The following is a 14,656-nucleotide window of genomic DNA, read 5'->3' on the forward strand; positions in this document are numbered from 1 at the left end:
TCATGCTGCAGGGCTTTGCCCTTCTGGGGCCTTGGGGCAGAAATCATAGCCCCTGCCCCGGCCTGACCCTCCTTTCCGGCACCTCCCACAAAGCTCACCTTCCCTTCAAGAAGTTAAAGATCAACCCTGGGGTTCATCAGCAATCCCACCCTACACAGCCTAACTGCCACAGAAATTAGCAGCCTCACTTGCACTTGTCCAAACACAGCCGCTGCAAGACTCCTACAGAGACCTGTCCAGGCACTCCCACCCACCAGGATCCTGGGATAAACAGACCACCACAGTCCCTGGGGTAGAGGCTGCTAAAATTCAATGGGAATTCTCTATTTGCGGGACCACAAAGTCCCAGAGGGCTGTAAGGGAGGTGAAGCAGAAGAGGACCCCACTCGTGGATATAGGTTGTGGGGAGGTGTCAGGCATTTATTTCTGGAGTAGAGGTAAGTTGGGTGGGTGTTGGGTGGGGAAGGAGCTCAGCAGTGGACACAGCTGCGCATGAAGTTGACACAGAGGCTTGTGTAGTAAGCAGGGTAGTCGCGGAGGTGGCTGACATGTGCAGATGACACAAAGTCCACAGAGCGCACCAGGACCCGGTGTGCCAGGCGTGCCTCCACCATACGTTCCACATCCCTGGCCAGGACCACCTCGTCGGCCCTCGAGTAGAGGTAGAGCTCAGGCCAGCGAGAGGCTGCATCGAGTAGCCTGTCATAGAAGTGGGTGTGGAAGAGGGCAGTGAGTGGAGCGAGCAGGACATGGAACAGGATTGCCACCAGGGCGAAGGCCACCAGGAGCAGCAGGCGCAGCACAGCAGGCCGGTGCTCCAGGATGGCTGCCAGGGCCCGCAGAGCCCCCACCAGGTTGCTATCACCAGGACCGCTGTCAAAGATGGTGCCCACCACACGCAGGTGGCAGAAGCGCCGATGGGTCTGCAGGAGCTCCAGCACGTATCGGTACAGCATGACACCAGCATTGCTGAAGACATGGAAGAGCAGGGGCTCCTTCTCAATCTCGTAATCAAAGAGTAGCTCAAGTAGCTTCTGGGCCAAAACACGAAGTGAAGGGATGCCCAGGGACTCGGAGAAGAAGACCATGTGCCATGGGGCTGTGTATCGGATCACGATGCAGCCCTGGGGAGAGGAGAGAGGCCTGGTCGGTCCTCGGGGATGGGGGTAGGGGTAGGGGAGTACCGCTAGGTCAGAGATGTCCAGAAGCTCCAAATGCCAGAGGCCCACAGGCCTAGCAGTGTCCAGGCACCAGCTCACCATTCACAGATGCGGGTGCCTTCCAGAGTGGAAGGTACACTCAAGGCCCATTTATGGAATAATCACTTCACGCTGGCCAAGGCCACTCAGCCTGGCACGGTACGTGAGGCTTGGAGCTCGCTTTGGAGATGTCTAAGCTGACCAGAAGAAAGTCTCACTCCGGCCCACACCCTGTCTCCCTCCCAACCTCCCCCTTACACCCTCATCTGCTCAACTCTGACATATTTACGGCCTCACTGCTTGGCTACACCTTGCTGCAGTGACTCAGCTCAGCACTGTCCCCACGCTCCCAGACCCAAGGAGGACCATCCGACACCCCACCCCATAAAGACCGAACACAGGAGCTATAGCCTGCAGGCCCCAGTCTTGACCACCAGAGGCCACTCGTGAGCTAGACCCCGCATCGTGTCGGTCTCTGGCCACTGCCACCTTCCAGCAGGGCCTTGAGAGCAGAGTCCATACTCTCTGGCACAGGAGCCTGGCACCCAAATCTATCTGGTTCCAAGGCCCGGAATCACTCCTCCCACTCGCCCTGAAATTCCAAATATAGTAAACACTGTTGTTCCTCAAATTCTAAAATCTGAGCCAAACTCTTAGGCTTCTGTACCTCGCAACGCCTGGGTCAAGTATGCCTCAAAATCTCCAGATAGATCCTCTTCTAGGTCAGTTAGAAAAGGCAGCCAAAGCCATGAACCTGCGTCCTAATCCCCTCTCGTTGTCCTGTTCCAGAGACAAAGGGCCCTTTGTCAGGGGAATCTGTTAGGTGGGCTCTGGGGTCATACAGGTCTGGGTTCAATTCCTGGCACCACTTCTTAACAGCACGAGCGAAAAGAAGTCTCCTTCATCTTCCCAAGTCTGTGTTTCCAACTGTAAACTAGGATGACATCCATCTCACAGGGCTATGAAGATTGAATGACAAAATGCATCTCAAGTGCCCAAAACAGCACCTGGCACAAAGTAAACAGTAGCAGCAATCAGTAACGGTAGGAGTGCTCATGAGAACATCATACGGCCACAGTACTTGAATGACCTACAGCTCAACGCAATGGTCGGCTGAAATACTCCTGCCATTAGCCCCCTAACTTCACCCCTCCCGCTGACTCCAATCTGACATCTGCCCCAACTCCTCCTGGCACTGTTCTTACCAAGGCCCTGGCATGCCTAAGCCCCCTTCCTGAGACTCTGCAGAGGGGGTCACCAATGCCACCTGCCCCCTCAGGCTCTGGGAAACTTCACAAAGTGCTCTGTTCTGACTTCCCAGTGGGATGTGAAACATCTTCCCCCCTATGCGACACACAGCATTGCCCACAAATGCAAACACACTCCCACATCACACCACCACACACGTGCAACTCCTAGGACTAAACAAAGCCCACCCACATTGCCATCCCACAGAGGCAGACACACGCGGCACCCGCCACTCACTCACGTGCACCTACCATACCATCTATGAGTGCACAAAAAAGCAATAGCCAGCTGTACACACCCACAAGCACCCACACCACTGGCGGGGACACACTTGCCTGCTGCACTCTCTTCAAGAGTATACACACACACACACACACACACACACACACACTCCCCTGCTGGAGGCTTCACATGCAGAACCACCTGGTGGTGCAGAAACAAACAGCAACTCCTATGAACACGCCATCTATGAGGACACGCACGGCATGTGCCCTCCAACTGCGTGTCACCTGTGAGCACACACACAGCGCACACAACCTCCACCCCCCATGAAGGGCATGACATGCCAAGCTTCCCCGCTCGTGGGTCTGGGCCTCACTTCGAGGCTTCCCAGGTGCCTGGCATCTCTGCTGCCAACTCCCCAATCAGATGCTCCTAGAAGTCCCTGCACATCAGATCCCAGTGTCCCCCCGCCCCTCCAGCCAAGCATTTCTCCATCTCTGTGCACACTCGGCCCCAGGGCCTTGCTGAGGGTCCCTGCCTCCCTCGCCTGTATTTTCAGTCTCTTCTCTCTAGATTCCTAGCAAACCAACCTCATTAAAAAAAAAAGAAAAAAAAATTCTCTGCAGTTTCATTGTGTCCCCCTCTAACTCTATCCCACCCTCTCTCTCCACCTTCCTAGACGGTCTTTGACACCTTCCCTCTCTGCTTCACCCCTTCCCACTGGCTCCCCTACACTACTCTCACGAAGGTCACCCATGTTCTCCCAAATGGTCAAACCCCATGATAGCTTTTAGCGCCCATCGTACTTTCCTTCCAGCACCTTCGGGATCTCGCACTCGCCCCACATTAGGTGTAGAAATTACTTAAAAATAAAATCTTAAAAAATAAAATAAGGAGCGCTTGGGTGGATCAGTCAGTTGAGTGTCCAGCTCTTGATTTCAGCTCAGATCATGATGCCAGGATCATGAGATCAAGCCCCACATGGTGCTCCATGCTCAGCATGGAGCCTGCTTAGGATTCTCTCTCTCTCTCTCTCTCTCTCTCTCTCTCTCTGCCCCTCTCCCCTACTCGTGCTCTCTGTCTCTAAAAAAGTTAATTAATTAAATAAGACCTTTAAAAAAATAAAAGAGCCTTAAGGAACAAAATAACTAGATGCCATGGGTGATCCTGGATTGGATCCTGGTTTGGGCAAATCAGCTATAAAAGACATTCTTGGGACTGCGGAAGAACCTGAATACAGACTGGGAACTAGAAGAGATAAAAACAGATTAACATGGGAAGGTGGGGATCATGATCTGAAAAAAGGCAAGATGCAAAATAGTGTAGTCAACAGATGCGGTTTAGGTAAAGAAAAGATACAGAGAAAAGCTGAAAGGATGGGCACTAATGAGCAGATAAAGGCCATCTCTATGTGTAGATGCAGTATTTTTCTTTCTTTTAAATAATAAAGTATTAGAAGTATGGGTTTGGAAAATCTTTTTCTCCATACCCATCCTGTCCTGACCCCCTTTCCCAGACAACCCCTCCACCAGCTTGCCAACTCAACCCCACTGCCTTCCCTGGGATCTAACATCACCCCTCTGCTTAAATCCCCCCAGGACCCTCCCAGCCTGTCTCTTGACACCTGCCCTTTCTTTCATTCTCTGTTCTGGCCACGCTCACCTATTCCTATTCTTCCACCTGCCCTCAGGGATCTTAGTCCACTGGAGAAGCCAGACAAACCAGCCTGGCCCAGTGAGTGGAATTCAGAAGTAGCTAAAACTACCCACAGAGCAAGGCCATTCATAAACAGCAATGCCTGAGGACCAGCCTTGTTGGTGGGGGAAGGCCTCAAGCTCAGAACTACATGTTTCCCCCAACCCTTCTCCCATTCCAGGGCCACCATCTACTTCATGCACAGTGCAGACAAAGGTCAGTGGAGAGAGGCTGAGGCAGGGGGCAGAGGGTACTGCCTGGCCTTTCTCCCAGGAGATTCCCCACTCCTCAGCCCAGGGCTTCCAGGTGGCACCTAGGACTGTCCGCACTGGTGTCTCCCTGCTTTGGGAGGTCTGGGCCGAGGAAGACAGGGCCAGGCCAGAAGCCAAAGATGTGAAAGGGGCTTCCAAAACATAACCCAGCCCTCCTAAGCCTCTCTCCAATTACCAGAAGCTCTATATCCAACTCTTGGGGTAGCTTAAGAAGAAGCAAGAACCTCCAGCCTGAATCACTTTTCCAAGAGGCCCTTCTACTATGGGAATGTGAAGGTCCATGGTCAATCTAAGACAGAAACTCACCTGGTCAGAAAAGGAGAAAATTCCCAGCACACTTGGCCCAGGCTTTTGCTGCCCATCAGGGCAACAACAGACTTGAGGTCTGGGCTGACTCCACAGCTGGGAGCACATCAGGGCTGGGCTGCTGTGGGGTTTGAGGAGGAGGAAGGGAAAGCAGGTCAGGGGGCTGAGGGAGACAGACCAGGCAACAGAGCCAGCAGCATCAAGAAGGGATAATCCTGCCAAAATGCCCATGACCCCAACATCTTCCTCACAGGTTGTTCTTCGTGCCATTCCCAGGCCTGCCACACTGCAGCCCAGGGATGAGGGCGGCCAAGGCTGAGTTCCCCACAGAGGGGCCACAGGGGGCAGCGCCCCAATGAGCTGGGTGTCCTCAAGCCTGCAGTACTCACCCTTTTGTGGTAGATGGCGCTGTACTTGGCAAGGTTCTTGTCGGTGCAGCCACCCCAGCCCAAGAGAATCACCAAAGGCTGTCGCGTCCCCACCTCCTTCCCGCCTTGGTTGGGGCTGTTCTCTGAAACACAGATACAGTGGGACTGTCAGCACCAGAGCTGTCATGTGGGGTGAGGGTGACTGGCCAGTCCGGAGCCAGCACCACTCTAGCTGTAGGCAGGGAACCAACAGATGCCAGACCTAGGCATCCTGCCAGCCCCTGGGCCTCTGATTCCCACGGGGCTCGCTCCTCTGTCCTGCCTCAAGTGGCATTTAAGCCTCTTAGGAGGCACTACAGGGTCACTGGAAAAACCCACAAGAGGGCACCTTTCTTTAGTAACTCAAAGACATAGCCCAGGTGAGAAAAGTAAGTGAGGACTTTCTCCATGCAATTTCACCTTCTAATCCAGATGTCAGCAAATTACAAGTCATGGGCCAATTGTGACACGTGGTCTGTTTTTATATGAACCGCAGGCTAAAAATGATTGTTGTTATATTTTTAAATAGTTTAAAAAATAAAAAGAGAATCGTATTTTGTGACATATGACTTATATGAAATTCAAATTTGACTGTCCACAATAAAGTTTTATTGGAACACAGCCATACTCATTTACTTAGTGTATGTAGCTGCTTTCTTCCTAAAACAGCAGAGCTGAGTAGTTGCAACAGAGATCGTGTGGTTCACAAAGCCTAAAATACTTACTGGTCCTTTACAGAAAAAGTTTGTCAGCCCTGTTCTAATTTCACGAGCACATGGAAGAAGAGGATTTTTAAATACAGTTCACGCCCAACACGGAGCTTGAACTCACAACCTCTTGAGCTCAAGACCTGAGCTAAGATCAAGAGTCAAACATTTAACTGACTGAGCCACCCAGGAGCCCCAGGAAGAAGAGGATCTTAAAAGGAGAAATGGCTAGGACAGCACCAACAGGGAGGTGAAGCAGACTGACTCTGAGGGCCCATGCCAATCCACGCATCCTGTCCTGCCAGAGAATAATAATCGCCAATATTTATTGAGATGTAACCCTCCTAACAACACTAGGAGGAATATTATTGCAGATGAGGAAACTGAGGCACAGAGTGCTTAAGTTACTGGTCTAAGGTCACACTGGAAGTACACTAAGGTCACACTGGAAGTACACAGCTGGCAATCTGGCCCTTGCTCCCCATCTTAACTAAGCCACTTGAGACCTCCTGTGCCACGAGCACCACCCACAACTAGAAGCATGTCTCCTTCGGTGATATGCTAAGGCACAAAGCCAGCTGTTTCTTCTACGGCTGCTTTCAAAGAGGCCTCCCTGCAACCTTGTTGGTCAGACCTCATCTCATTCCCCCTGCCAAGCCAGCACCCACCCAGTCAGGGGGACTTTCGTGCAGGGACTGTCTGTTACTAGTTATCTGCCCTCCCAAAAGGGCCAGGGTGTGCCCTTCCAAGTATCAAGCCACTTGGCAATACTCAGCTGCCACCTCGAGATTTATGGATGCCAGCGGTGACCTGGCAACAGTAAATTTCAAGGCTAGTTAAGAGGATGGTAAATATAAATCACTAACCTTTGGACAAAAGGAAGACAACAATTTCCTGTGGAAATTAATGTGATTGAAAAGTTCAATGTGCCTGCTCTCCAGCAGTGGTGACTCTGGCCTTCAGAGATTAACTACCGGCCCCCATGGGGATCCCAGGCTGGGTCGCAACTCAGCCTGGAGCAGGAGCTGCCAGAGCCTCAGTCCCTTCTGATGCCTGCCAGCGCTCCCAGGCTCCCCTGATGCTGGCCTGACCTCTGATAAGGGAGAAGGTCCTACACCAGGCCACTCCAGAAATTCTCACCACCTTTCCCAGCCTGGTGTCCCCACCCCCTGCCAGGGCAGCTCTTCGACTGCCCTGGCCCTTCTGGTTGGAGAAGCCATATCTGGGGAGGACTTCCTGGGGATGACTCCCCATGAAGCTCAGGCTACAGCAGTCTCAGGAGTAGCAATCAACAGCCACCCATTTGGATATGCCTTTGAATCTCTGAGACCCAGGAACTAGATGTCTGAGACCTGCCCCAGGGAGGCCCCCTTACCTCTGTGCAACTGTCTAAGCATAGGCTCCCCTCCCCCAGCCTATAGCGGTCCCCTCCTAGGCCACCACCAAGACACCAGCAAAGGGCCTTGGCATTTATCTCAAATACAGAGAGGGCAGCCAAGGGATGTCACACCCCCTGGTGGCCTCCTGAAGTTAAGGCCAGCCCCCACCAGTGGCACTGGTGCATTCCCAGTTGGACAAGGTTCAAACAGCCTCTCCTGGGCCTCTGACCTGCCCTCTCCCAAAGCTGGATGTGAAACTCCATTCTGCTCCACCAGGTTTTACAGGTTCCCTTGGCTTCACCAACTCAGGTAGGGATGACCCTTCCCCTAGATAGGCATTTCTATGAAGAAACTCTCAGAATACGGACACCCTGAACACACTGCCTACTGCCAGAGCCCAGCCTTTCCATACTACTCCTAATGGGAGGCAACTGGCCCCTCCACTCAAGCCAGGCCCTCGAGGCTGCCCCTGAGCCACAGGTGCCCTTCCTGTCTGCAGGCATGCCCACTCCCCCGGCACAATCTCCTCCTGTGACCCATTCCTAACTGGAGCCTTCACCCTGACCTCCTCCCACCAGAGCCATGCTGCCCCTTCTGATTCTATATTTCAAGTGCTACAACCCAGAGAGGTCCAAGGTGCTTTGGCAACATGGCTGGGAGTGACAGAGACTGGGAAAGATCTCCCGAAGGAAGACACATTTGTTGCGCTGGCCCTGAGGCCCGTTAGGAGCTGCCAGGTGGAGAGAGGGCATGAGCCTTTGGAGATACTGCAGCTGGTCTGAGGCCCAGCAAGCAGTCCTGGGGGGTGGGGGTGGGGGGGTGGGAGGGCTAGAAGCCTGGGTGAGGAGAAGCAGTGGTTGGGAGAGCTGCCAGGAGCAGGTCTGGGGGCCCAATCCTGCAAGGCCTTTCAAGCCATGCACACGAGTTGGGATTTTATTCCACAGCAGTAGAGAACAAATGATGATCCTGGAATTAGGGAAGTGGCACAATCCAATCTGTATTAATAACTCGCACAATTATATAATGTCTATCTCTCCCTTTAGCTGGCAGGCTCTGTGAGGGGGGGCACTGAGTGTGTCGTGTTTATCCCCACATCCCCCAGTGCCCAGCCCTGTAGCTGGCCCATTCAGGCACTCGGGAGACACGTGCTGGAATGAACATGTGGCTGCAAAGTGAAGGATGGATCCAAGGAGAAAGAGCTGGCATTCTTCTTGTTACCCATTGCCCTTTCCAGAGTAATAAAAGTAATTGTTATGGCTATTGTTATTTATTGCCACATCCAGATCATGATTCCTCCATCCTCCTATAAAAGCCCCTGTTCCTTTTATGCTCATTCCACTGGCCATATCACCCTCTCCCCGCGTGGCTGCTGCCCCCAGGGCCAAGACTCAAGCACTGGCTCCATCTCTCATTTATACTCCAGGACTTCCCATGACCCTGCAGAGGCAATCAAATCCACCTTGTTCCTAAACCATCACAGACCTCTCTGAATTCCACATCTCCCTCCAGCTCCTACCTCCCCCTCTTTCCCATCACAAAGAAAAACAATAATGATAACAGGAAAAGAGCACTATATGTCAAGCACTCTCTAAGCACTTTATTATCAACTCATTTAATCTTTACAACAATCCCATGAACAATGTACTGTTACTATTCTCATTTTACTGATGGAAAACTAAGCCACAAAGATAATAAATGACTTGCTCAGGGTTACACAATAATCAGTGAAACTAGAATCCAAACCCAAGTGGTCTAGAGACCAGCTTGTCACCACTATCCCAGCCGGCACCCTGGGTAACAAAATCCAAGCCCCCAGTCTGTTTGTCTGTCTGTATTTATTTATTTGGTTCTTTATGTTTGAGGGAACACAAGCAGGGAAGGGGCAGAGAAAGGGGGACAGAGGATCCAAAGCAGGCTCGGCGCTGACAGCAGTAAGCCTGATGTGGGGCTTGAACTCACAAACCGCGAGATCATGACCTGAGCCAAAGTCAGACGGTCAACTGACTGAGCCACCCAGGTGACCCCCAATCCCCTAGCCTTAACCAAATCTCTATTACCTCAGCTCCAAACGTGTACACATAGCTCCCTCTGTACATCAACAGATCCAATGCTGACCTCTTCCACCTGCTTCTCCTCAGGGACTGCTTACCCCAACCAGAACCCCAACATATGGGGCTTCATTTGGTCCTGCAATCATCCTAGGAGTTAGTTACTAATGTCCCCATTTTACAGATGGGAAAACTAAAACACAGAAGAGCAAGTCCCTCTCCCCAAGAACATGCAGCCAAGAAGTGGCAGTCAATGTCCATCTCTCTGGACCACCATGCCACCCTGCCCCACCCCGCTCCAGGACCTTGCACATGCTCCTCATTCCCCAGCCCAGGATGCTGATGCTCCACGTTCATGCTTTGCTAATGCCCACTCCACTTGCTGAGTCAGCTCACTGTTTGCTTCCAGGAAGTCTCCCTTGATGTCTTCCTCAACCCCTTTTCATCCTCCACCCCAAATCACCAGACTGGTTAGATGCCCCTCTTCTGTTCTGTCACAGCACCTGTCATCACCATGCCACCACACTTATCACACTGCATGGGCAGTGCCCATTAGGAACAGACAGAAGGCTGCTGTAACGTGCAAGGCAAGAGATGGCAGAGGCCTGAACCAGAACAGTGGAAGCCAGGTGGGAGGGCAGAGGGAAATGACAGGGACAAGAGCAATTTTGGAACATGTATCAAAAGTCTCAAAAACATTCGATCTTTGACATAGCAACTCCACTTCTAAGAAAGAGAAGTGTTTAATCATATGAAAATACTCAATAATACCTTAGGAAAATCAGAAACATTAACGTAGGAGCTAAAACTATAGAAAACAGAGGAGTCAATTTTTGTGGCCTTGCGCTAGGCAATGGTTTCTCGGACATGTACAAAAGTACAAGGAATAAAAGAAAAAAAATAGATAAATTGGGACTTCATCCAAATTAAAAACATGTGTACTTCAAAGGGCACTACCAAAGAAGTGAAAATAACAAGGGATGCTTGGGTGGCCCAGTCGGTTAAGCATCTGACTCTTGATTTCGGCTCAGGTCATAATCTCACAGTTCATGAATTCAGCCCCACAGCGGGCTCTGCGCTGACAGTGCAGGGCCTGCTTGGGATTCTCTCTCCTTCTCTCACTGCCCCACCCCTATTCACTCTCACTCTCTCAAGAAATAATAAATCAACATTCTTAAGTGAAAATCAAAGCCCCAGAATGGGAGAAAATATTTGCAAATCATATATCTGATAGGGGACTTGTATCTGGCATATACAAGAAAACTCTTACAACTCAACAATAAAAAGACAACCCAATTAAGATGGGCAAAGGATTTGCAGGGTGCCTGTGTGGCTCAATTGGTTAAGCAACCGACTCTTGATTTCAGCTCAGGTCACGATCTCACGGTTGTGAGATCAAGTCCCCTGTCTGGCTCCCCACTGGGCGTGGAGCCTGCTTAAGATTCTCTCTCCCTCTCCCTCTGCCCCTGCCCCACTCATATATGCATACACGTGTGCACATTCTCCCTCTCTCTTTCTCTCTCTCTCAAGGTAAATAATTAAATAATTTGGTATATCCATACAATGAAATACTATTTGGTCATAAAAAGCAATGAAGTATTGATACAGGCTACAAGTCACGGATGAACCTTGAAAATATATGCTAAGTCAAAGAAGCCAGACATGAAAGACTATATATTGTATGATTCCATTTATATGAAATGTCCAGAATAGGTAAATCCATAGAGAAGTAAATTAGTAGTTGCCAGGAGCTAAAGGAAGGGGGGGATGAGGAGGGACTACTAATAGGTATAGGGTGTCTTTTGAGGTGATGAAAATGTTCTGGAGTTAGTGGTGATGGCTGCACAATTCTGTGAATATACTCAAACCCAATGAATTGTACATCTTCAAAGGGTGAGTTTTATGGTATGTGAATTATATCTCAATAATGCTATTATTTTTAAAAATTAATAGTAATAGGGATGCCTGACTGGCTCAGTCAGTAGACCATGCAATTGATCTTAAGGTTGTAAGTTTGAGCCTCACATTGGGTGTAGAGATTACTTGAAAAAAAATTTTTTTAATTAATAGTACATTAAGTGAAAAAGCAAGTTGAAAAGCAGCATATACAACAGAATACACACACACACACACACACACACACACACACACACATATTTATGCACAGAAAAAAACACATCAAGGGGCACCTGGGTGGCTCAATTGGTTACGTGACCAACTTCAGCTCAGGTCATGATCTCATGGTTCAGGAGTTTGAGCCCTGTGTCAGGCTCTGTGCTGACAGCTCAGAGCCTGGAGCCTGCTTCAGATTCTTTGTCTTCTCTCTCTGCCCCTCCCCAGCTCACGCTCGCTCACACTCTCTCTCTCTCTCTCTCTCTCCCTCTCAAAAAATAAATAAATATTTAAAAAAATTTTAAAGAAAACAGAAAAAACACATCAAATATTAATAGCAATTATTTCTGGGATTAGAGGCAATTGGTTTTTCCTGATATTTTTTACCCATTTTCTAAAATCAGTATGTATCACTTTTGCAATGAGAGTTAAAATGTTACTTTAGCCCAGGGGCCCCTGGGTGGCTCAGTCAGTTAAGCGTCTCTGACTTCAGCTCAGGTCATGATCTCACGGTTTGTGGGCTCAAGCCCCACATCAGGCTCTGGCCTGCTTCAAATTCTGTGTCTCCCTCTCTCTCTGTCCCTCCCCTGCTTGTGCTCTCTCTCTCAAAAATAAATAAATGACCACTAAAAAAATGTTACTTTAGCCTCTTGGCAAAGGCAGAAGTATTCTTTTCAACCCTGGCACTTCTTGAGCACCCACAAAACAATTTAATCTCACAGGCTCCCTGTCCTCTAGAACTCAACAAAACAACACTGACACCAATAACACAAGAATTACAAATATATATATTGTACAACAGTCCAAGTGATAAAATTAAAGCATAAATTAGATTGTGTCTATCCCAGGGGCATGTGGAGAAGACAAAGGAAAGGCTGATGAGGCACAAGGGTCTGTGACACAATATGTGCTTTTTCTCTGTAAGCCAGAATCAAAAGGCAAAGAACCTGTTTTCTTTTTAAAATGCAAAGAACAAAAGATCCTCAGTTTCTTCTGCTTCCCCAGAAATACCTTCTAAATTCTCACAGTCCTGATATATATTTTTTAAAGAAACCGTACCCCAACATGGGACTCGAACTCATGACCCCAAGATCAAGAATCACATTAACAGGGGTGCCTGGGTGGCTCAGTCAGTTAAGCATCCAACTCTTGATTTCAGCTCAAGTCATGATCTCACGGTTTGTGGGATCGAGGCCCACATAGGGCTCTGCACTGACAGCTCAGAGACTGCTTGAGATTCTCTCTTGCTTCCTCTGCCCCCTCCCCACTTGCATGTGTTCTCTCTCTCCAAAAAAAATAATAATAATAATTAATTTTTAAAAAAAGAGTACGTACTATATAAAATCATATCTGAATTCAAGAGAGAAAGACAAACCAAGAAACAAACTCTTAACTATAGAGAACTAACCGATGGTTGCCAGAGGGGAGGTGGCTGGGGGGATGGGGGAACTAGGTGATGGGGATTAAGGAAGGCACATGTCCTGATGAGCACCAGGTGTTGTATGGAATTGCTGAATCACTATATTGTACACCTGAAACTAATATAACACTGTATGTTAACTAACTAGAATTAAAATAAAAACTTTAAAAAAATAAAAATAAAACCTTATCTGCGTTCAAATCTGTGGCTCTGCCACAAATAACTGTGAAACAGACCTTCAGCAAGTTCTCTAAACTTCAATTTCCTTATCTGTGAAATGGGGCTAATAATACAAAGATTAAATATAATAATGACGATAGAGGGCTTAGCATGGTAGCTGGCACAAAGAAAGAGTTCAATAAATCAAAGATACTATCCCTTCACGAGGAGCACATGCTTACTGTAGAAAAGGAGAAACTGAATATCTAATAAAAATGGAATCAGTTTTGTAACCTGCTTTCTTCCATTTGGCAATATATTGTGAACATCTCTCCCTGTCAGTTTATATTTTTCTACACCACTCTTTTTAGTGGCTACAGAGCGACTGTAGAATATTTCATAATTTGTGGTGAACAATCTCCCATTATTGGACATGATATTTCCAATTCTTGCTGTTATAAAAAGACTTTATTGGACACCTCTTTCTTTGTGTGTGTGTGTCCTTAATTGTTTTCTAGAAATGGAACTGTATTCAAACAACACTTACTAATGGCAACTGAAATCTGCATGCACTAGCTCAGGAATGGAGCTCCAGAGTTGAAAGCTGGGATAACTTGGGGTAAGATACTTGAGTTCCCCCAGGTTTCTTCTGTTCCTCATTTGTAAATCGGGGTAAGAGCGCCCCCTGCTTCACAAGGTGGTTGTGATTAATAAAATCATGAGAAGTGCTCCTGGCAGGCCTGGCACGTGAGCAGGACATGGTCAACAGTGTAAGTACAACAGCAACCCTGGAGACCTCAGAGAAGGGAAGCCTGTAAAGGGTCCACCAGGTCTAGAGTTCAAATCCAGAGCCTAGCATAGCACCTGGTACAGAGCAGACAAATTAGAAAGGGTTTTTATTAATGTCTGAAAGAGACTATGATTCAAAAAATATAGGCATACCTTGGAGATATTGCAGGCTCATTTCCAGACAACCCCAATAAAGCAAATGTCACAATTAAGTGAGTCAAGTGAATTTTTTGGTTTCTCAGTCCATACAAAAGTTGTGTTTATACTGTACTGTAGTCTAGTAAGTGTGCACTAACATTATGTCTAAAAAAAAACAATGTGCATACCTTAATTTAAAAATACTTTATTGCTGGGGCACCTGGCTGGCTCAGTTGTAGAGCATGTGACCCTTGATCTCAGGGTCGTGGGTTCGAGCCCCACATTGGGGGTACAGGTTACTTTTAAAAAATAAATAAAATCTTTAAGAATACATTATTGCTAAAAAATGCTAACCATCATCTGAAATCTGAGCTTTCAGTGAATCATAATCTTTTCGATGGTGGAGGGTCTTGCCTCAGAGTTGATGGCTGCTGACTGGTCAGGGTGGTGGTTGCTGAAGGCTGAGGTGGCTGTGGCAATTTCCTAAAATAAGACAAGGAAGTTTGCTGCATCTGTTGATGCTTCCTTTCACGAAAGATTTCTCTGTAGCATGCA

At 48.5% G+C, this 14,656-nt stretch overlaps 1 protein-coding gene across 3 annotated transcripts in view; it reads right to left on the bottom strand.

Moving 5' to 3' along the window:
• Positions 1–395: 395 nt before the first annotated feature.
• Positions 396–14,656, bottom strand: part of TMEM53 (transmembrane protein 53) — a 37,187-nt gene continuing 22,926 nt past the window's right edge. For 2 of the 3 annotated variants that reach the window (XM_053213098.1, XM_053213099.1), the window contains 3 exons: positions 5,332–5,453; positions 4,943–5,063; positions 396–1,124 (listed from right to left, as the gene is read on the bottom strand). In XM_053213098.1, coding sequence (XP_053069073.1) covers positions 471–1,124; positions 4,943–5,050 — 762 coding nt within the window. In that variant the 5' untranslated portion in view covers positions 5,051–5,063; positions 5,332–5,453 and the 3' untranslated portion in view covers positions 396–470. The remainder of the gene's footprint in view (positions 1,125–4,942; positions 5,064–5,331; positions 5,454–14,656) is intronic. The other variant, XM_027059382.2, reaches the window with a different exon arrangement.

The sequence above is a fragment of the Acinonyx jubatus genome, chromosome C1, assembly GCF_027475565.1.
Source record: "Acinonyx jubatus isolate Ajub_Pintada_27869175 chromosome C1, VMU_Ajub_asm_v1.0, whole genome shotgun sequence".
NCBI classification, from domain to species: domain Eukaryota; kingdom Metazoa; phylum Chordata; class Mammalia; order Carnivora; family Felidae; genus Acinonyx; species Acinonyx jubatus.